Genomic DNA, 15,000 nt, shown 5'->3' with positions numbered 1-15,000 from the left:
GAATGTTATGTCCCTGTGGGGACCTGAGCTGGAGAGAGTGGTGCCCCCATCTGGCCATCCTCTTGGCCAATTCCATCTGCCCTCAAGTCCAGAATGTGATGGTCAACATGCTGGCTAATACTCTTGGTAAGAAATGAATAAGCCTTTCTCAGATGACCATACATCTGGTATATGACACAGAATTATCAGAATAATCATTGCATCAAACCATAATGTCTTCCAGCAAGGAATGGGCACATGTGGTCTGCTCATTTCTGTTATATGGCCATGCGCATAGAGCCTAGTTACTATCATCGGGACTCTAAGCTGACACTGATTGGACAGGACTTCAGGTTAGTCATGGAACAGACATAAGTCTGTCCAAACTAAGAAGCATTCAGTTAAGTAACACAAGATGCCCCTTGTCTTTCTGTAGCATGCCATTGAAGGAGTTTGTATGCAATGCTGCAATACAACGAACTGAGGCATATGAGTACCTTTTGTCTTTCAACACAGGGAATCAATGTTTACGTATCCAGGTATACTTGTAACCTTTTTTCAGTCAAAGTTAATGCACAAATATGAATACATTTTAATCAATGTTTTACTAAATGGGCATCAGTCATTTTGCTATTTTAACGCTAGATGAGCTTACTGTCTGAATCTTGTGCTATAGACCATGAAGATCCTCTACAGCTGTAGACCGGGGCAGGACACTTCGCTGAGGCCCTTAAATATGCGGAGGCTGTCGCAACGGTCTTTTTAGCTAATTCAGTTAGACCATGCCCAGCTATGACCAGACTTCTGAAGGTGAGTATTTCAGTCTTTTCAGTGAAAACTAAGGTGTTAAGCGCTGACTCAGTCATGCTAAGAAGCTCTTATGGTTGGTATGCTTCAGTAGAGCCAAACGTTTGGGTTTTCTCTCTGGTGCTCATATTGGTTCCTTTATGACGTTTTGCAGCTATGTGATGCACTATGTGTGGCACTGCCTATCCAGTTCCTATGCTGGATAGAGCCTCCCTGGATGGCCACACTGAGGAGGCAGGGTAATGACTCAACCCATGAGGACCTCAGTGAGCATGACCATGGAATCATGAAGTTGGTCAAAGTAGAAAAAACCCCCATAGTTTTTGTGTTTGTAAATGTGTTTGTGAGAGAGTCAATGTGCATAGATGTGTGTGTGTGTGTGGTTGTGAATGTGTTTGTGAGTCAGTGTGCATAGATGTGTGTGTGTGTGTGTGTGAGAGAAAGAGAGAGAAAAGACTGTCTAACGTGGAGGGTGGACAATGAGCAACAAAATGTAAAAGTCAAGAGGACAACATAACTAGTATCAAGCCTTAGTAAACTACCTCCGACTACAGGAGCTGCAGCACAGCACTCTGCGGGCACATCTGAGATTGGCTACTGATACAAAGTTCATCACTAGATGTTCTTGAGTGTGGATAGAAACAAGGAAAACATGGTTATGCACCAAGTCCCTACACCAGATCCCATTGCACCGGACTACTTTGTTTGTCAGCTGCAACTGTGCAGGCGACTGTGACACTCTCAGGTGCTTCTGTAAAAAGCAAGGAGTCAAGTGTATTTCTGCTTATGGGAACTGTCATGGTAACTCTCCAGCCAGATGATAACAGGAGTGAGGGATTGCAGGGGAGTTGAGGGATGAGGTTTGTTACATTTTAAACTGATTAAGGAAGTTTTGTTTTGTAATTGTTCAATAAAACCACTTGTGGATTTTTTATGGACTTGGTCATTTTTACTCAAAACGAATGGCTGGGATAGATTCAGCACCCCTAAAACCCCCTAGGTAGACATCTCAAAAGCTAATATTGGGGGAAAAAAAATGTTTTCATTATTTTCACCCAGACCCTCTGGGCACCACAAACTTGATTGGCTCTCCAGGCATTTCCCTGAGGATTTGGCCGTGAATAAATTGGGAGGTGTTACTACTTTTTTTAAAGGTGTAAAAAAGCTATTGGTAAGATTTTTTTTCTTCTCAGCACGCAACGTCAGGAAGTTAGGTATTCACATGTGGGTGCACACGGAGATTTGACATTTTCTGCATTTTTTTTTTTTTAACTCCAACTCACTGTTTGGAGGAAAAGGTTTGCGTGCTGTCGTCGGTGAGAAGTTGTTCAAATGGCTTTCGCGGTTGTGCCTTGGACTATATGTTATTCAGTGAGGCACAGTGGTTTATGGGATGAGTAGTTCCTTCGCTCGGAAATTAAAATATGTACAGTCTTGTACCTTTGACTTTTTTTGGATTTTCTCTTAGTTTTTTCACTTGAAATGATATGTTGTATGCTTATGAATTACGCCGTAGCTGGTTAGCCTAAGACATGCTCTAAAACTCTTTAGATATGGATTTTTCCAAAAAGTCAATGGGAGAAATGAATTGGAGACTTACTTCCGGAAACTAAGCTCTCTCGGAGGAGGGGCGGGACTCTCTGAGTTGAGTGTTTACTTAAACAAGCCAGAGGCATCAGAGGCTTAGTTACTTAACTACGGATCAAGTGATAGGACATTTAGACCAATGTAATCTTAAAGTGAACATGACCTAAATAAAAACACATTAGAATTATGTAATGCTGACTAATGTAAAGCATGTTCATCTTCTGAAACAACTTAATGCTTATTTATATTTTCATACTCATAACAAAAAATAACAATGCAAACAACATAGTATAAACGTATTTATAAAAACTATTTACATAAAACTAAAGTGCACAGCTATAAAACTAGAAAAACTATTTACATAAAATTTAAGTTCACAGCTACATCCTATTGCTGGATGTTCTGTTGGTGCCAGTCAAAGAAGCAGTTCCTTGATGGAACAAAACACAACGCCACATCACAGAATTGACAGCGGACCGGGGTCTTCTGGTGGCAGTGCTTGCACCTCGTGCGACTTTCAGTGGAATCCCCAGCAGTGTGTTTGGGGAGGTGCATTCCACTCAGAGATACGTTAGACGATTTGGGTACAGTGGTGGGGGCTCCAGAGTCGGTGAGCTGAAGGATAAGTTCCTCACGAAAAGCATTCTGGGTCATTGGCCTCTCGCCTCTTTGAGCTGCCAACTCCTTGTGAAGGACAAAGGCGTTGACAATGCCAATGTCAATGAAATGGTAAAACAGTGACCTGTACCACTTTTTTGTTTTGTGCAGGACATTAGATAGATCGACACCACCCATGTGCCTGGAGAAACACAAAGAATACAGAGAAAATGTTATTGAACTGTGCAGATATTGTAGACTGTATATGCAATCACTTGCTTGATGTCAAAATATGAACCAGTACATACGTATTATAGTCCTTCACAGCAGGTGGGACAGGCAAGTCCTGGCTCGTCCATTTCCCATCTGGCCCCTTCACCTTTCTCTCTATCGTTTCATCCGCATGGGCTGTGTGCAGGGTAGAGCACATCTGGACATCCTGTGTGTCCTTCCACTGGACAAAGAGGATGGGATCGTCCCGCAGCCATCGGATGGTGCCCCTGGGCGAACGATTGTCCAGGCCACCTGGACTGTTCTTGGGGAAACCAATCCGGGAGGCGCGGATGGTCCCACAGGCCCACACCTTCTTTTGTAGTAGGTCGCGGAACAGTTTTGGGCTCGTGTAGAAATGCTCCACGTAGAGCTTATAACCTGTTCCCAGGTGCTGAGTGGAAACCAGCTCCATCACGGAGTCGTAACTCAGCCCATTCCCTGCACCGATGTGGCCTTTCCCATCATAAACGAAAAAGTCCCAGGTATAGCCATTTGAGGAGTCTGTCAAGACAAACAGTTTGAAGCCCCATTTGGTCGGCTTGTCCTTCATAAATCGGCGAAAGCTGACGCTCGCTCTCGAAGCCGACGCTCGCTCTCGAAGCCACCATCTTCCCGTCAACACTCACATGCTGGTAAGGGTGAAAGTTTGCCTTGCAGACCTCCCGCATCTCTTCATACATGGGCTTTATCTTGGTGAGTCGGTCGTACTGTGGGGTGCCCCGCCTTGAGTTGTTCACCTGGTCATTGTCAGGGTCACTCATGTGGATGGCTGTTGAAATGAGGGAGAATTTTTGTTCTGAAATGATAATACTGGGGAAGGCCGGGCTGTGGAGTCTTGACTGTCTCCAGTGGTCAGGGATGGCACGGGCTGTGAATAGGCCCATGTATATGAGCATAGCAAGATATGAGTACATGTCCTGTATGGTTATTGTGTGCCATTCGGATTCATGGTGCCTCGAACCAAACTTGTTTGTGTTGGCAACCACGGTCTCCAAAATGGAGCGTGTTATGAACAACTGGAAGAGTTGTAATATTGTATACTGTGCAGAGATCAGCTGGGGGCCAGGAGTCCTCACAGGGCGAAATGTGGGCTGTGGAGGTATGGTGTCCTGGATGTCCGTTCCAAGCCATGGTTCCCCCTCTGCTGCGTCTCCGCTCTCCTGTCTGCCACGGGAGCGCCCTCTTCCCCTGCCTCTCCCCCTTCCTCGGTCTCTCCCCCTGCTTCTCGCAGCACCATTTCCTCTCCTTGTCCCACTTGTCTCGGCCACAGGCTCCACTTCCTCAGACACAGGGTCCTCAGCTCTTGTTTTTTTGCTTTGCGGGACCCAGTCTTCATCGCTGTTACTGAAACAATTGTACAGATGGAAGTTAGACTCAGACCAACTAAAGTATATGAAAACCCTTCTCAACAACTTATACAAATCAGATAAATGTGTGAACTCAGTCACACATCCCCCTGCACTCTCTTTCACACACACACACAGCATTCTCACCTAACTCCCCTCCCCCCCAGGTAGGCTACCAGAACACTATTCACACCTCCCCCAGGTAGGGAGTCACCCTCCCCCATTCACACATGTTTTTGCACACACTAGAACTGCCTAAATAATGACTGAACAAAATAGTTTAGGAGAAAAAAAACAGAACCCATATCCATGTGTACTACAGGAGAAAAACAAATCACTCACTCACACACACACACACACACACACACACACACGTTCAGTTTAAATGCGAATACTATGCACTAGCCTATGCACACGCGAGCACGGCACATATGTTCAGTAAAATTAAAAACTATGCACTAGCGCAAACTATGCACTAGCGCACACCATACACACGCGAGCGCGGCACATATGTTCAGCTAAATGCAAAACTATGCACCAAACATTACAAAAGCAAAATAAACTGTATCTGTAACTGTATACGGAAATTAGTAGTCTACTCACAGCTCGAAATCAGGGTCCTTCCCAGCTAAAAAGTTCTGTTCGTCCGCGGAGTCGCATTCCGAGAAATTGCTTTCTTCTCCTTCATCGATGTCCTCCAATTCATCGATGTCCTCGGGTTCTTCAACATGTTTCGCTTTTGTTTGTCTCTTTGGCATGTTTTTTTTACTAACAAAAACCTTAAAAAAGATGCCTCTGGCTTGTTTAGCGACAAACTTCCAAACCACTGCTTAGGCGTCTGGCCATGAGCATTGCGCATTGAATTTAGCCGGCAAGAAAGTAAAATGTGATGATTTGTCACATGTCTAAAGAAAAGTCTCCTCATTGGCTACATGGGCATCTAGGTCCCATCTCATTGGCTCGCTCAGACGCAGCGCTATGGCCATTCAAAGACTAGTTGTCAGATTCATCGCTCACGTGACTCATTGGCTTTGATGGCATCTATCTGATTCCATCGATACATGTAGTATCGATGGAATCAGTAGAGCCGTGTGAACACCATAGAAAGTAAACAAAACACGCAGAGTACGCAGAGAATTCAGCGACTTTTCTTATGTATCTGTTTTGTTTGCGCTGGATTGTACAACTACTCAATATATTTGGCAATAAAACAATGTAGATATGTTACATCTACAGCCATACAGACAAGTTATGAGGTATGAAGGCAGCGACTGTGGGGGTGGTGGAGGGGTATGTGTATAAAAAAAAGGTTTCTAAACTATAAACCATCATTTGTTGTGGTAATAAGTCAGTAACATAATGGTCATATCTGGTAATTAATGTGGATTAACTTTGTTATAATGGTGAGATCTAATGGTGAGATTATAAATGTGGTAGTGAAATGATAGGATGTATTGATTTCCTGTAATCATCGACAAGGGATTTACTTTCATTGTAAATTGATGGTATAAAGGCTGTAAAATACTGAATTGCCTCTTTCTATTTAATGAATCTGTTATGGCGGCTAAATGGAGAAGGTCCTGTGTATGTGTGTGAGTGTTTGTGTGTGTGTGTGCGTGTGTGTGTCTCTGTGTGTGTGTGTGTGTGTGTGTGTTGTGTTAGTGTCTGTGTGTGTGTGTGTGTGTTAGTGTGTTGTGTGTGTGGCTGACTTCCTTAAATCATAGTGTGACGAAAATGCTCTATTACCTGAGCGCATTCAGCACATTCACCTCCCTTACATTACAAAGTGCAGAGTAGCCTCCTGACACAGGAGTTATTTATGGTGGAGTGTGTCTATCACACACACACACACACACACACACACACACACACACACACACACACACACAGTGTTGTGCCAGTTCACAGCTTTTCTGAACTAGTTCAAGTTCAGTTCATACATGCTCAAAGTGAACAGCTCACGTTCAAAGTTCACAATTTTAATTCTGAACTAGTTCAAAGTTCAGTTCATTTTACTTTTTTCGTGAGATATTTAAATATATACTTTTTTTCACACTACGAGCTAGAAATCACTATACGTTCTTTGAAGCTGCTCATTAGACATTTGCTCTTGACACTGCAATTGTGGGTTTCTTACCAGGTGATGAAACTTGCAGCAGTACAGACAAGGTAGACCAGTTCTATACTTAGTGCAATGAAATCCAGCCCTCGGCGCTCTCGTCGTTGCCTGCTACGCGGCGTTGCTATGCCTACCCCGCTCTGCTGCAATTCATCACGGGTAACGTTGTGCGGAAGCCAGTATGCTATTCAACTATTCTCAGCCGGACACTACGTTGCCTGCAATGCATTGCGCACACATGTCAAAAACCATTTCTGTCTGGTGATACATGATTTAAGCGGCACCAGCGAGAATACAGGAAGGAGGAACTTTCTCTCGTTGCGTTTCAAAAGAGAAAACAGATGTCACTCAGTTAACAAATTCCAACGTTCATTTACAGTGATGTCTGCCATTCATGACACATAATGTGAACTAATTCACGTTCAAGTTCTTTATTAAAAAATGTGTTGCGTTCAGTTCAACGTTCACGAAAAAATGAGCGTGTTCAATGAACGCGTTCTTTTGAACTCGTTCACGCACAACACTGCACACACACACACACACACACTGGAGTTATTCATCAAGTTGGGTGCCTTCTGTTGTAGGAAACATTAATAGGAGAGAACTCAAACTAATGTGTCTGAGCCTTCCCTCTTTTTTCCAATATGGCCGCTATCCATTTTAACTAGGTTAAGGAGCCCAGTGAGTTATACGCACCCTGGTGTTAAGCGATGCTCCGCGCTCCGCGATCAATCCCTACCTGACTGGGATAAACGCCTTGCTATCTCCATGGGCGATGAGCCATCCGTTTCTATAGCGACAGGGCGATGTTTTTTGTGGTGATGGATGGATGTGACTAGATGTGCCATAGGAGTGATGACGAGGGATGAGTGACGATCGTATTTAGAACATGTGTGTGTGTGTGTGTGTGTGTGTGTGTATGTGTGTGTGTGTGTGTGTGGGTGGGTGGGTGGCTGTGTGTGTGTGTGAGAGAGAGAAAGAAAAAGCGTCTGTGTGTTTGACAGCTTTACATAATAGTTTAAGAAAACAATTTAAACATATCTGTGCATGTATATGCATGTGTGTGTGTTTGTGTGTTGACATGAGTAGCCTACGTGTGTGTGTGTGGCAAATGATAATTTGTGAAGTCTGTGAATCTATCATAAATCATATTTCTCCTTGTCTGTGTGAATGTGCATATAATGCAAATAATGAGATGTTGGTGCTTAACAAGAACCATGAATCAGATATCTCTGTGTGTGTGTGTGTGTGTGTGTGTGTGTTTGTGTGTATTTGTGTGTTTACTCACCGATGTAGACTCTTCTGCTAAAGCGTTGCATCAGAAGCAGCACAAACACATGCAGTGGAATTAGATTAATGATAAACACATAGCCTCCCCATGCTGACACCTGCAAAACAGACACACAGACACAGACACACAGACACACACACACACATACACACACACACACACACAGACAGACACAAAATAGAGAAGTGATTAATGATCCAAACATAACTTCAGCCAATCATTACCCTTCACAAAGATGTGATAAATGATGTGCACACAGCCTCCAACAACTGACAGCTAAACACACACACACACAAACAAACTTCGATCCTCACAAACAATTGCAGACCTCCAAATACACACACACACATAAAGTCACACACACAAAACCCCACATAGCTTTACTTTGCTGCAAAAACCCACCGTCCTCATAGGTATCCTTCACAAACTAAACTCCTGATCAATGAGAAGAGGAGAAAAAACAATAGCGCTACAAGTGGTCTATCAATTCACATGCATGGACACACAGTCACAAGCAAACACACACACACACACACAATTCGACCAGAACAATTTCAACAAATTGTCTCCCTTCCCATGTAAAACCCACTGAGACACTATACACACACAAATACAGACAAACACACACACACACACACACACACACACACAGCAGACATATATCTAAACTGGAAATACACAAACAGGCAAATACAGGAGCGTCTTCCTGACATAAAACCTGAGACAAACACCCTGATCGATATCAGTGTGGATAGCTACAATCAATAAGACCGTAGCGTCTGTGTGTGTGTGTGTGTGTGTGTGTGTGTGTGTGTGTGTGGGGGGGGGGGGGGGGGGGGGGGGGGGTGCAGGAGATAGATGGGCCCCTTAACACCCAGGGCAATGTGAGCCTTGCATAAGGGGTGAGACCCTGCATAAATCACCTGCCTCTATTAAGTGCACCAGGCAAAGGCCAATTGGCATGAATCACAGGGAAAAAGAAGAAGGAGAAGGGTGTGTGTGTGGGTGGCTGTGTGGGAGGGAGGTCCAGGTGGAGAGAGCAAGAGGCCGTGTGTATAAAAGTGTGAGAATGAGAGAGAGAGAGATGTGTGTCTGATATTAAACACTCTCCCATTACAGAGTTGCACCTTTTTAATACATAGCAAACACTGTAGGAAAGCACACCAGCAAACACACACACATGTATACAAACTAGAGATGTAACGGTATAAAAATTTATATTTTTATAATATAATATTATAGTGACCAAAATTATCACGGTTGTCGGTATTATCGCAGTATTTTTCAAATGTACTGAAAATGTTTCTGAGTCAACTGAATAGCATAGAGTCTTGCTACGAAAGTGGTGTGGTTCCCTTTTTGTTATTCGGTGTGTTTAGTGCAGAGAGAGAGAAGACACTTATACGCCAAACTAATAGAAGGTAGATGGGCTGACGACTGAGGTAAAGTTAGTGAATTGTTGATCACTAAATAAAGCTGCAACTCCTTTGATTGAAGCTGTATCTTCTTGTGCATGCATGTTCACAACTAGCCTACCATAAGGGAGAGCTTGGACGATTTAAACACTTTTTAATTAAATTTAATTTACAAAAATATCGGGCCACACTGAAAGTTAATATTTTGTCACTATAACCTATAGTTGCATTTTCAGCTATAAACAAAACCGTTCAGGAATTATGTAAACTTCCGACATTTTCAATATTTTACTACATATTGTGAATGAATGGCCGTCACAAGTTGTCGCTAGCTGTATAGATACCACGAGTATTTATCACAACAAACTTTCAAGATGCAGTAGGCAACTGTGCATTCATATTAGACAAATGGTAAACAAAAGCAATTATCCTACCCTAAACATTTGGTAGATTCAATGGAAAACCATTCCTGTGAAAGTAGGCCTGCCAAAATGTACCGCAGATGCACAAATCTAGCTAGGTTTATTTGTGTTTGCAGTCATCCTGAAATATGTGTAGCAACAGTGGCAACTGATTTCAAACACAGCAAGCCCATGCTGCGCCTGTGCGCCTTCTTTGGGGGACTTATCGTGGTTTAACGTTGCACCGGTAACCGTTACATCCCTAATACACACATACACACACACACACACACACAGAGATAAGGCCGCCATCCCCTCAGCCCCCCTTCATATGCTCCTAGTCAGAGCAGGCTAGGTTTGGATGGGGAAGTCGAGGAGCTTCATGCTTAATTGGAAGCATCAGCATAGACCCTCAGGGGAGAAGTGAGAGTGAGAGAGAGAAAGAGAAAGAGAGAGGGGGGGTTAGAAAGAGAGCTAGAGGGAGGGGGGGGGGTGTAGAGAGCAGAGCTTAAGAGATAAACATACACTGGGAGAAAGCGAGAGAGAGGGAGATAGAGGGAGACATACTGAGAAGGAGGGAGAGACGGATAAAAGAAAGAGAGAAAGAATGGGCGAGGTGGGAAGAGAGAGAACGAGTCTCAGTTATTTCCTCCAAAAGTGGTAAAGGGCAATTATCTCTGTGTGACCGTGTGTATCAGGCTAACACAGAGTGTCAGGTAATTAGCTGCTATTGTAGCCCAACTGGGGAATACAGGAGATTAATCTGGAAACACTCACTCTGTATTGACACTGATGGGGAAAAGTGTGTGTGTGTGTGTGTGTGTGTGTGTGTGTATGTGTGTGAGGAGAAAAGACACATAGGCTACGGGAAGCATTAGAAGCATGCTTTGCGCAGGAGCATACCTATGTTCCCAAGGTCCTATGTTCCCAAGGTTCTACGTATGTCCTGTATGCTCCACAATTCAATTTTCTGCTAACACAGAGTGGCTGAATCACAATAACCCCCCTCACAGACTTTGATGCACATTCCTATCAAAGTCTGTGAGGGCTTAGGGCCGTCCCACTGTGAAATTGTGAAGTGCATGAGGGCTCACTCTCACCCTTTCTGTACCCTTTCCATAAGTCAGCATGTATGTACTTTGCCCAAGAGAATTAATAACAAATCATAATGTTGTGATGTGAAACACACATCCAACGGTAGGCTACACATTTGGTGTTGTCAACTTAGCAATACTGTAGGTCACAGCTGCTGTCCCATTCCTGTTATTAGCATGTGGAACCCTTACAGCCTCTCAAACCCAATCACTTATCAACGGCTATCGGGGGGGTGGGGCAATAGTCAGCCATTAACCCTTCTGTCATGTTAGGGTCATCAGGATACATTTTAAGTAAAAAATAAATAAATAAATATATATATATATATATATATATATATATATCTATACACACCATAACTAAAGATTGTCATGAATGAGTTGGTCTCTAAAAAGAACATCTTTTAAGTGTAAAATTCTTACACTTAAAATGCACATAAAATATGTTTTTCTGACAGAATAAGCACAAATCCATAAGAAAGACAGGGCCCTGGGAACATAGGACCCTGGGAACATTGGACCCAGGGAACATAGGACCCTCTAACTGGGGAACATAGGACCCTTTTTCATGTTCCCATTATCTACCATATTAATCTGGGGAACATAGGACCCTGGGAACATAGGGATGACCCCCTTTGTGCACATGCACTGACATGAAATATGTATCTTACTGCAAAACAACACTGTCATTCTTTAAAAGTATGATACTTATACAAATAGGTATTGTGACGTTTTTAATTTCAGGGTATTGTGATACTTTTGTAGTATCGGTGCAACACTACCACAGACGTGCATATTACCATACACACAAACACACTCAGGGATGCAGTCTCATACATCATCACACACACGCAGACACACTCACACACATACATAAAGCACCATGTAACATCTGTTTGTGTGTGTGTGTGTGTGTGTGTATGTGTGTGAGCGAGAGTGGGTGTGATCATGGCATCAGTCTGTTAATTATGATGTGTGATTAGTCAAATGTGTGTGTGAGTGGGATGTGTGAATGGAACAGTTGAAGTGTTTTTGTGGGTGCAAGTGTAGGTGTGCCAAGCAAACGGTATATGCATCACTGTGTGTGTGTGTGTGTGTGTGCTTTGTATATCTTTGTGTGTGTGTGTGTGTGAGCTGTGTAAATGCATGTGTGTAAGTATATGTGTGTGTGAACATGCTGTGTATGTGCATCTGTGTGTAAGTGTGTGTGTGTGGGTATATGCGTGTGCCTGTGTGTGTGTGTGTATGTGTGTGTGTGTGTGTGTGTCCATGTGTGTGTCTGGTGTGCTCGTGTAAACATGCCTGACAGGGAGAGGAAAACAAGTGATGTCCCAGCTCATTTACATTAAGCACTGGCATATGCTCCCAAGCGAGAAAGCTAATAGCCATTAAGTGTGTTTGAGTGCACGTGTGTGTCTGTTTCTTGTGTGTGTGTGTGTGTGTGTGTGTGTGTGTGTGTGTGTGTGTGTGTGTTATGTGCTGGCATTCATCTGCCCCGTCACCACCCGCTCATTATCGTTGGTGGGGGGTTGAGAGCACTGGCTAGTGCTTTATAGACGGAACATAATGAAAAGGTCAGCTGCAGATAGAGAGAGACAGTGAGTGAGAGAGAGAGAGAGAGAAACAGGGACATAGAGAGATAGGGAAGGAGAGCAAGACAGGGTTGCCACTGGTCTTTGAAATCCTTGAAAGTTTGTAAATCTGAAAAAAAAAATGTTCAAGACCCTTGAAAGTTTTTGAAAACAGACATAAATAAATAGAGGTCCTTGTTAAAGTCCTTGGATTTCTTTTTGAGGAAAAAATTCCATACAATTCTGTCCGCTTATTAACATGTTTCCATTATTTCGCCACCACTTCTGTCGATATCCTATGCATATGCCTGATTTACGTTGGTTAGAACTACACAGCCAGCGTGATTTCTGCATGTTTCTCGCGTGTAGTGCTTGTTACCCAAATATTTACGGGTTTAACTTGTTTAGGAAAATCTAGAAGTTTATTTCAGTTCGGTTTTATGGTAAACACAAACATGAAATATAAATAGAATAGAATAGGCCTATTCTTGAATTTCCCCTGGGGATCAATAAAGTATCTATATATCTATCTATCTATCTATCTATCTACCACATTTGTCAGATGACCAAAAATAAAAGAAAACTGCGACAAGGTATCCTTGCCCGAGCTTGAAATTTATCGACACATCCTTGTATCGACACGTCCTTGAATTTGAGGATATTGTGCCTGGAAAGTCCTTGAAAGGTCCATGAATTTGATCTTAACCAAGGTGTGGGAACCCTGGAAAGAGAGAGAGGGGCAAGGAGAGAAAGAAAGATAGAGAGGGAGGGAGGGAGAGAGAGCTAGAGGGAAAGAAAGAGAGAGAACGAGAGAGATAGAGATAGAGAGAGGAAGAGAGCCCTCTCCTTTTCCCCTACCAACTCTCCTACGATACACTTTTGAAAGACTGCCTAATGCAACACACAGGCAGTGCAAGCACACTCACATGCACTCACCTTTTACTCATTTGTTTGTCATTGTATTGCTGTGTATGTGTTTATGTCTTGTGTGTGTCTTTGTTGGAGATGTGGGGATATTGGTAAAGACCATTACCCTCTCTAAAATGGTCTAGCCCAAGACTTAATTGGGTAATTGGCGAGCCTATTTAAAGGCGGGTTTATTTCACACCGGGAGAGAAACTGGAAACACAGGAGGACACATGGGAGAGCTAGAGAGACAGAGAGACAGAGACAGAGACAGAGACAGAGACAGAGACAGGGACAGGGACAGGTACCGAGACAGAGACAGGGACAGGAACAGAGACAGGGACAGGAACAGGGAAGTTGTAGAGTTTCATGTTTGTTTAGTGTGAATTGAAGTTAACCTTGCTTCCTGTAAGGCAAGGGTTGAATAGGTCCAAAGTTGCAAGGCCGCCATGCTTGGACAGGGAGCCTAGAAAGAGTAGGTTCCTGGTGCCTAGTTTAATGGCATTTCATGTTTGGAGTCCCATTGTGCTTCCTGGATCTGCCTGTTCAGGGACAATAAATCTATACATTTTTGTACAGAACTGCTGTCTCCTGGCACCTCCTTCCCTCACCACTGTCTTATCCAGTGGCGCACCTCCCTAAACATGGGGTGGCCGCCTCGGCCGCTAGAGTGATTGTAGATAAGGGGACTAGGGTAAAAGAAAGCATAAAGAGACAGGGAAAGAGACGGGGAGCAACACAAGGCAGCTGAACTGTTAGCGCCCGTTAGCATCCATTCCAGATGTTCATTCATCACTGTGTGTGCCTTAAAACATGCAATTGTGCATAGCACTCCACAGTGATTCACAAAAAGTAAAAAGAGGTATAAAAAAATGTCTTTTAGGTGATTTTAACTTATTCTCCGAATGAAAATAATGAGGGGAAAAATCACACCTTGAAGGAAAGTGAATTATTCTGAGAAACAGAAATACCTCAAGAAACCAAAGAAACCTAAGAAATACATATTTTTATACTGATCATTAGGCATGGGGCTCTTTTCAGCAGAGTAATTTTTCTATGTGCGCCAAACCCACCTTGAGTGTCTGTTGCTGAAAAGCTCAATTTTCATTTCATTTGACATGGTTCCAATTAAATCCCAGTAGCGTTTATTAACTCCAGCCATTTACATGTAATAAAATAACAAGAAGGGCATTTCCTGGCATACCTTTTCAATAATATATTAGCATGGAGGTCACATCTAAAAGGTTTTTTTTAGACTTGGTGACTTTCCAACAGTAATCCTTTTAGAATCCCAGTTTCTGTTGACTGGAACTTCTAAATTAATGTATTAACTGTAAATATCGGTTCAGACAAGTACCTATTTTCTAGGGTTGCAAATAACTGTGGTATATCTTTTTCAGAAAAAATATTTAGATAATTAGATATTCTCTGTGACAGCCCTTTACATTATCTTCCGGTACAGTTAACCAGCTAAAGCCCCATTCAGAGAGTTAACGCCATAAGAGTTAACAGGGCTTAAGTCACTGTCGTCTCATATTCCCAACAGAGAGTTGAGAGCCGACGTGTGGAGAGCATATTGGAGCCAAATGGCAACTACGGCATCATCCAGAGAAG

General features: G+C 43.0%; 2 protein-coding genes and 1 long non-coding RNA gene across 4 annotated transcripts in view; 1 reads left to right on the top strand and 2 right to left on the bottom strand.

The window, feature by feature from the left end:
- LOC121695873 overlaps nucleotides 1–572 on the top strand; it is a 932-nt gene extending 360 nt beyond the window's left edge. Inside the window, exons 3-5 of the long non-coding RNA XR_006026188.1 lie at nucleotides 1–126; nucleotides 224–332; nucleotides 416–572. The exon at nucleotides 1–126 is cut by the window's left edge and continues 13 nt beyond it. This is a non-coding gene — a long non-coding RNA (uncharacterized LOC121695873). The remainder of the gene's footprint in view (nucleotides 127–223; nucleotides 333–415) is intronic.
- LOC121695870 (dolichyl-diphosphooligosaccharide--protein glycosyltransferase subunit STT3B-like) overlaps nucleotides 1–15,000 on the bottom strand; it is a 119,513-nt gene that overhangs the window by 25,765 nt on the left and 78,748 nt on the right. For both annotated transcript variants that reach the window (XM_042077032.1, XM_042077033.1), the window contains exon 5: nucleotides 7,997–8,096. In XM_042077032.1, the coding sequence (XP_041932966.1) occupies nucleotides 7,997–8,096 (100 nt within the window). The remainder of the gene's footprint in view (nucleotides 1–7,996; nucleotides 8,097–15,000) is intronic.
- On the bottom strand, nucleotides 2,708–3,821 carry LOC121695871 (piggyBac transposable element-derived protein 4-like). Its single transcript, XM_042077034.1, has 2 exons — nucleotides 3,279–3,821; nucleotides 2,708–3,172 (listed from the first exon to the last, which is right to left on the bottom strand). Exons 1-2 carry the CDS (start codon nucleotides 3,791–3,793, stop codon nucleotides 2,761–2,763), a joined length of 927 nt encoding a protein of 308 aa, XP_041932968.1. The 5' UTR covers nucleotides 3,794–3,821; the 3' UTR covers nucleotides 2,708–2,760.

The sequence above is a fragment of the Alosa sapidissima genome, chromosome 21 (assembly GCF_018492685.1).
Source record: "Alosa sapidissima isolate fAloSap1 chromosome 21, fAloSap1.pri, whole genome shotgun sequence".
In the NCBI taxonomy this organism is placed as follows: domain Eukaryota; kingdom Metazoa; phylum Chordata; class Actinopteri; order Clupeiformes; family Clupeidae; genus Alosa; species Alosa sapidissima.
This window is presented reverse-complemented; position numbering and strand designations above follow the sequence as displayed.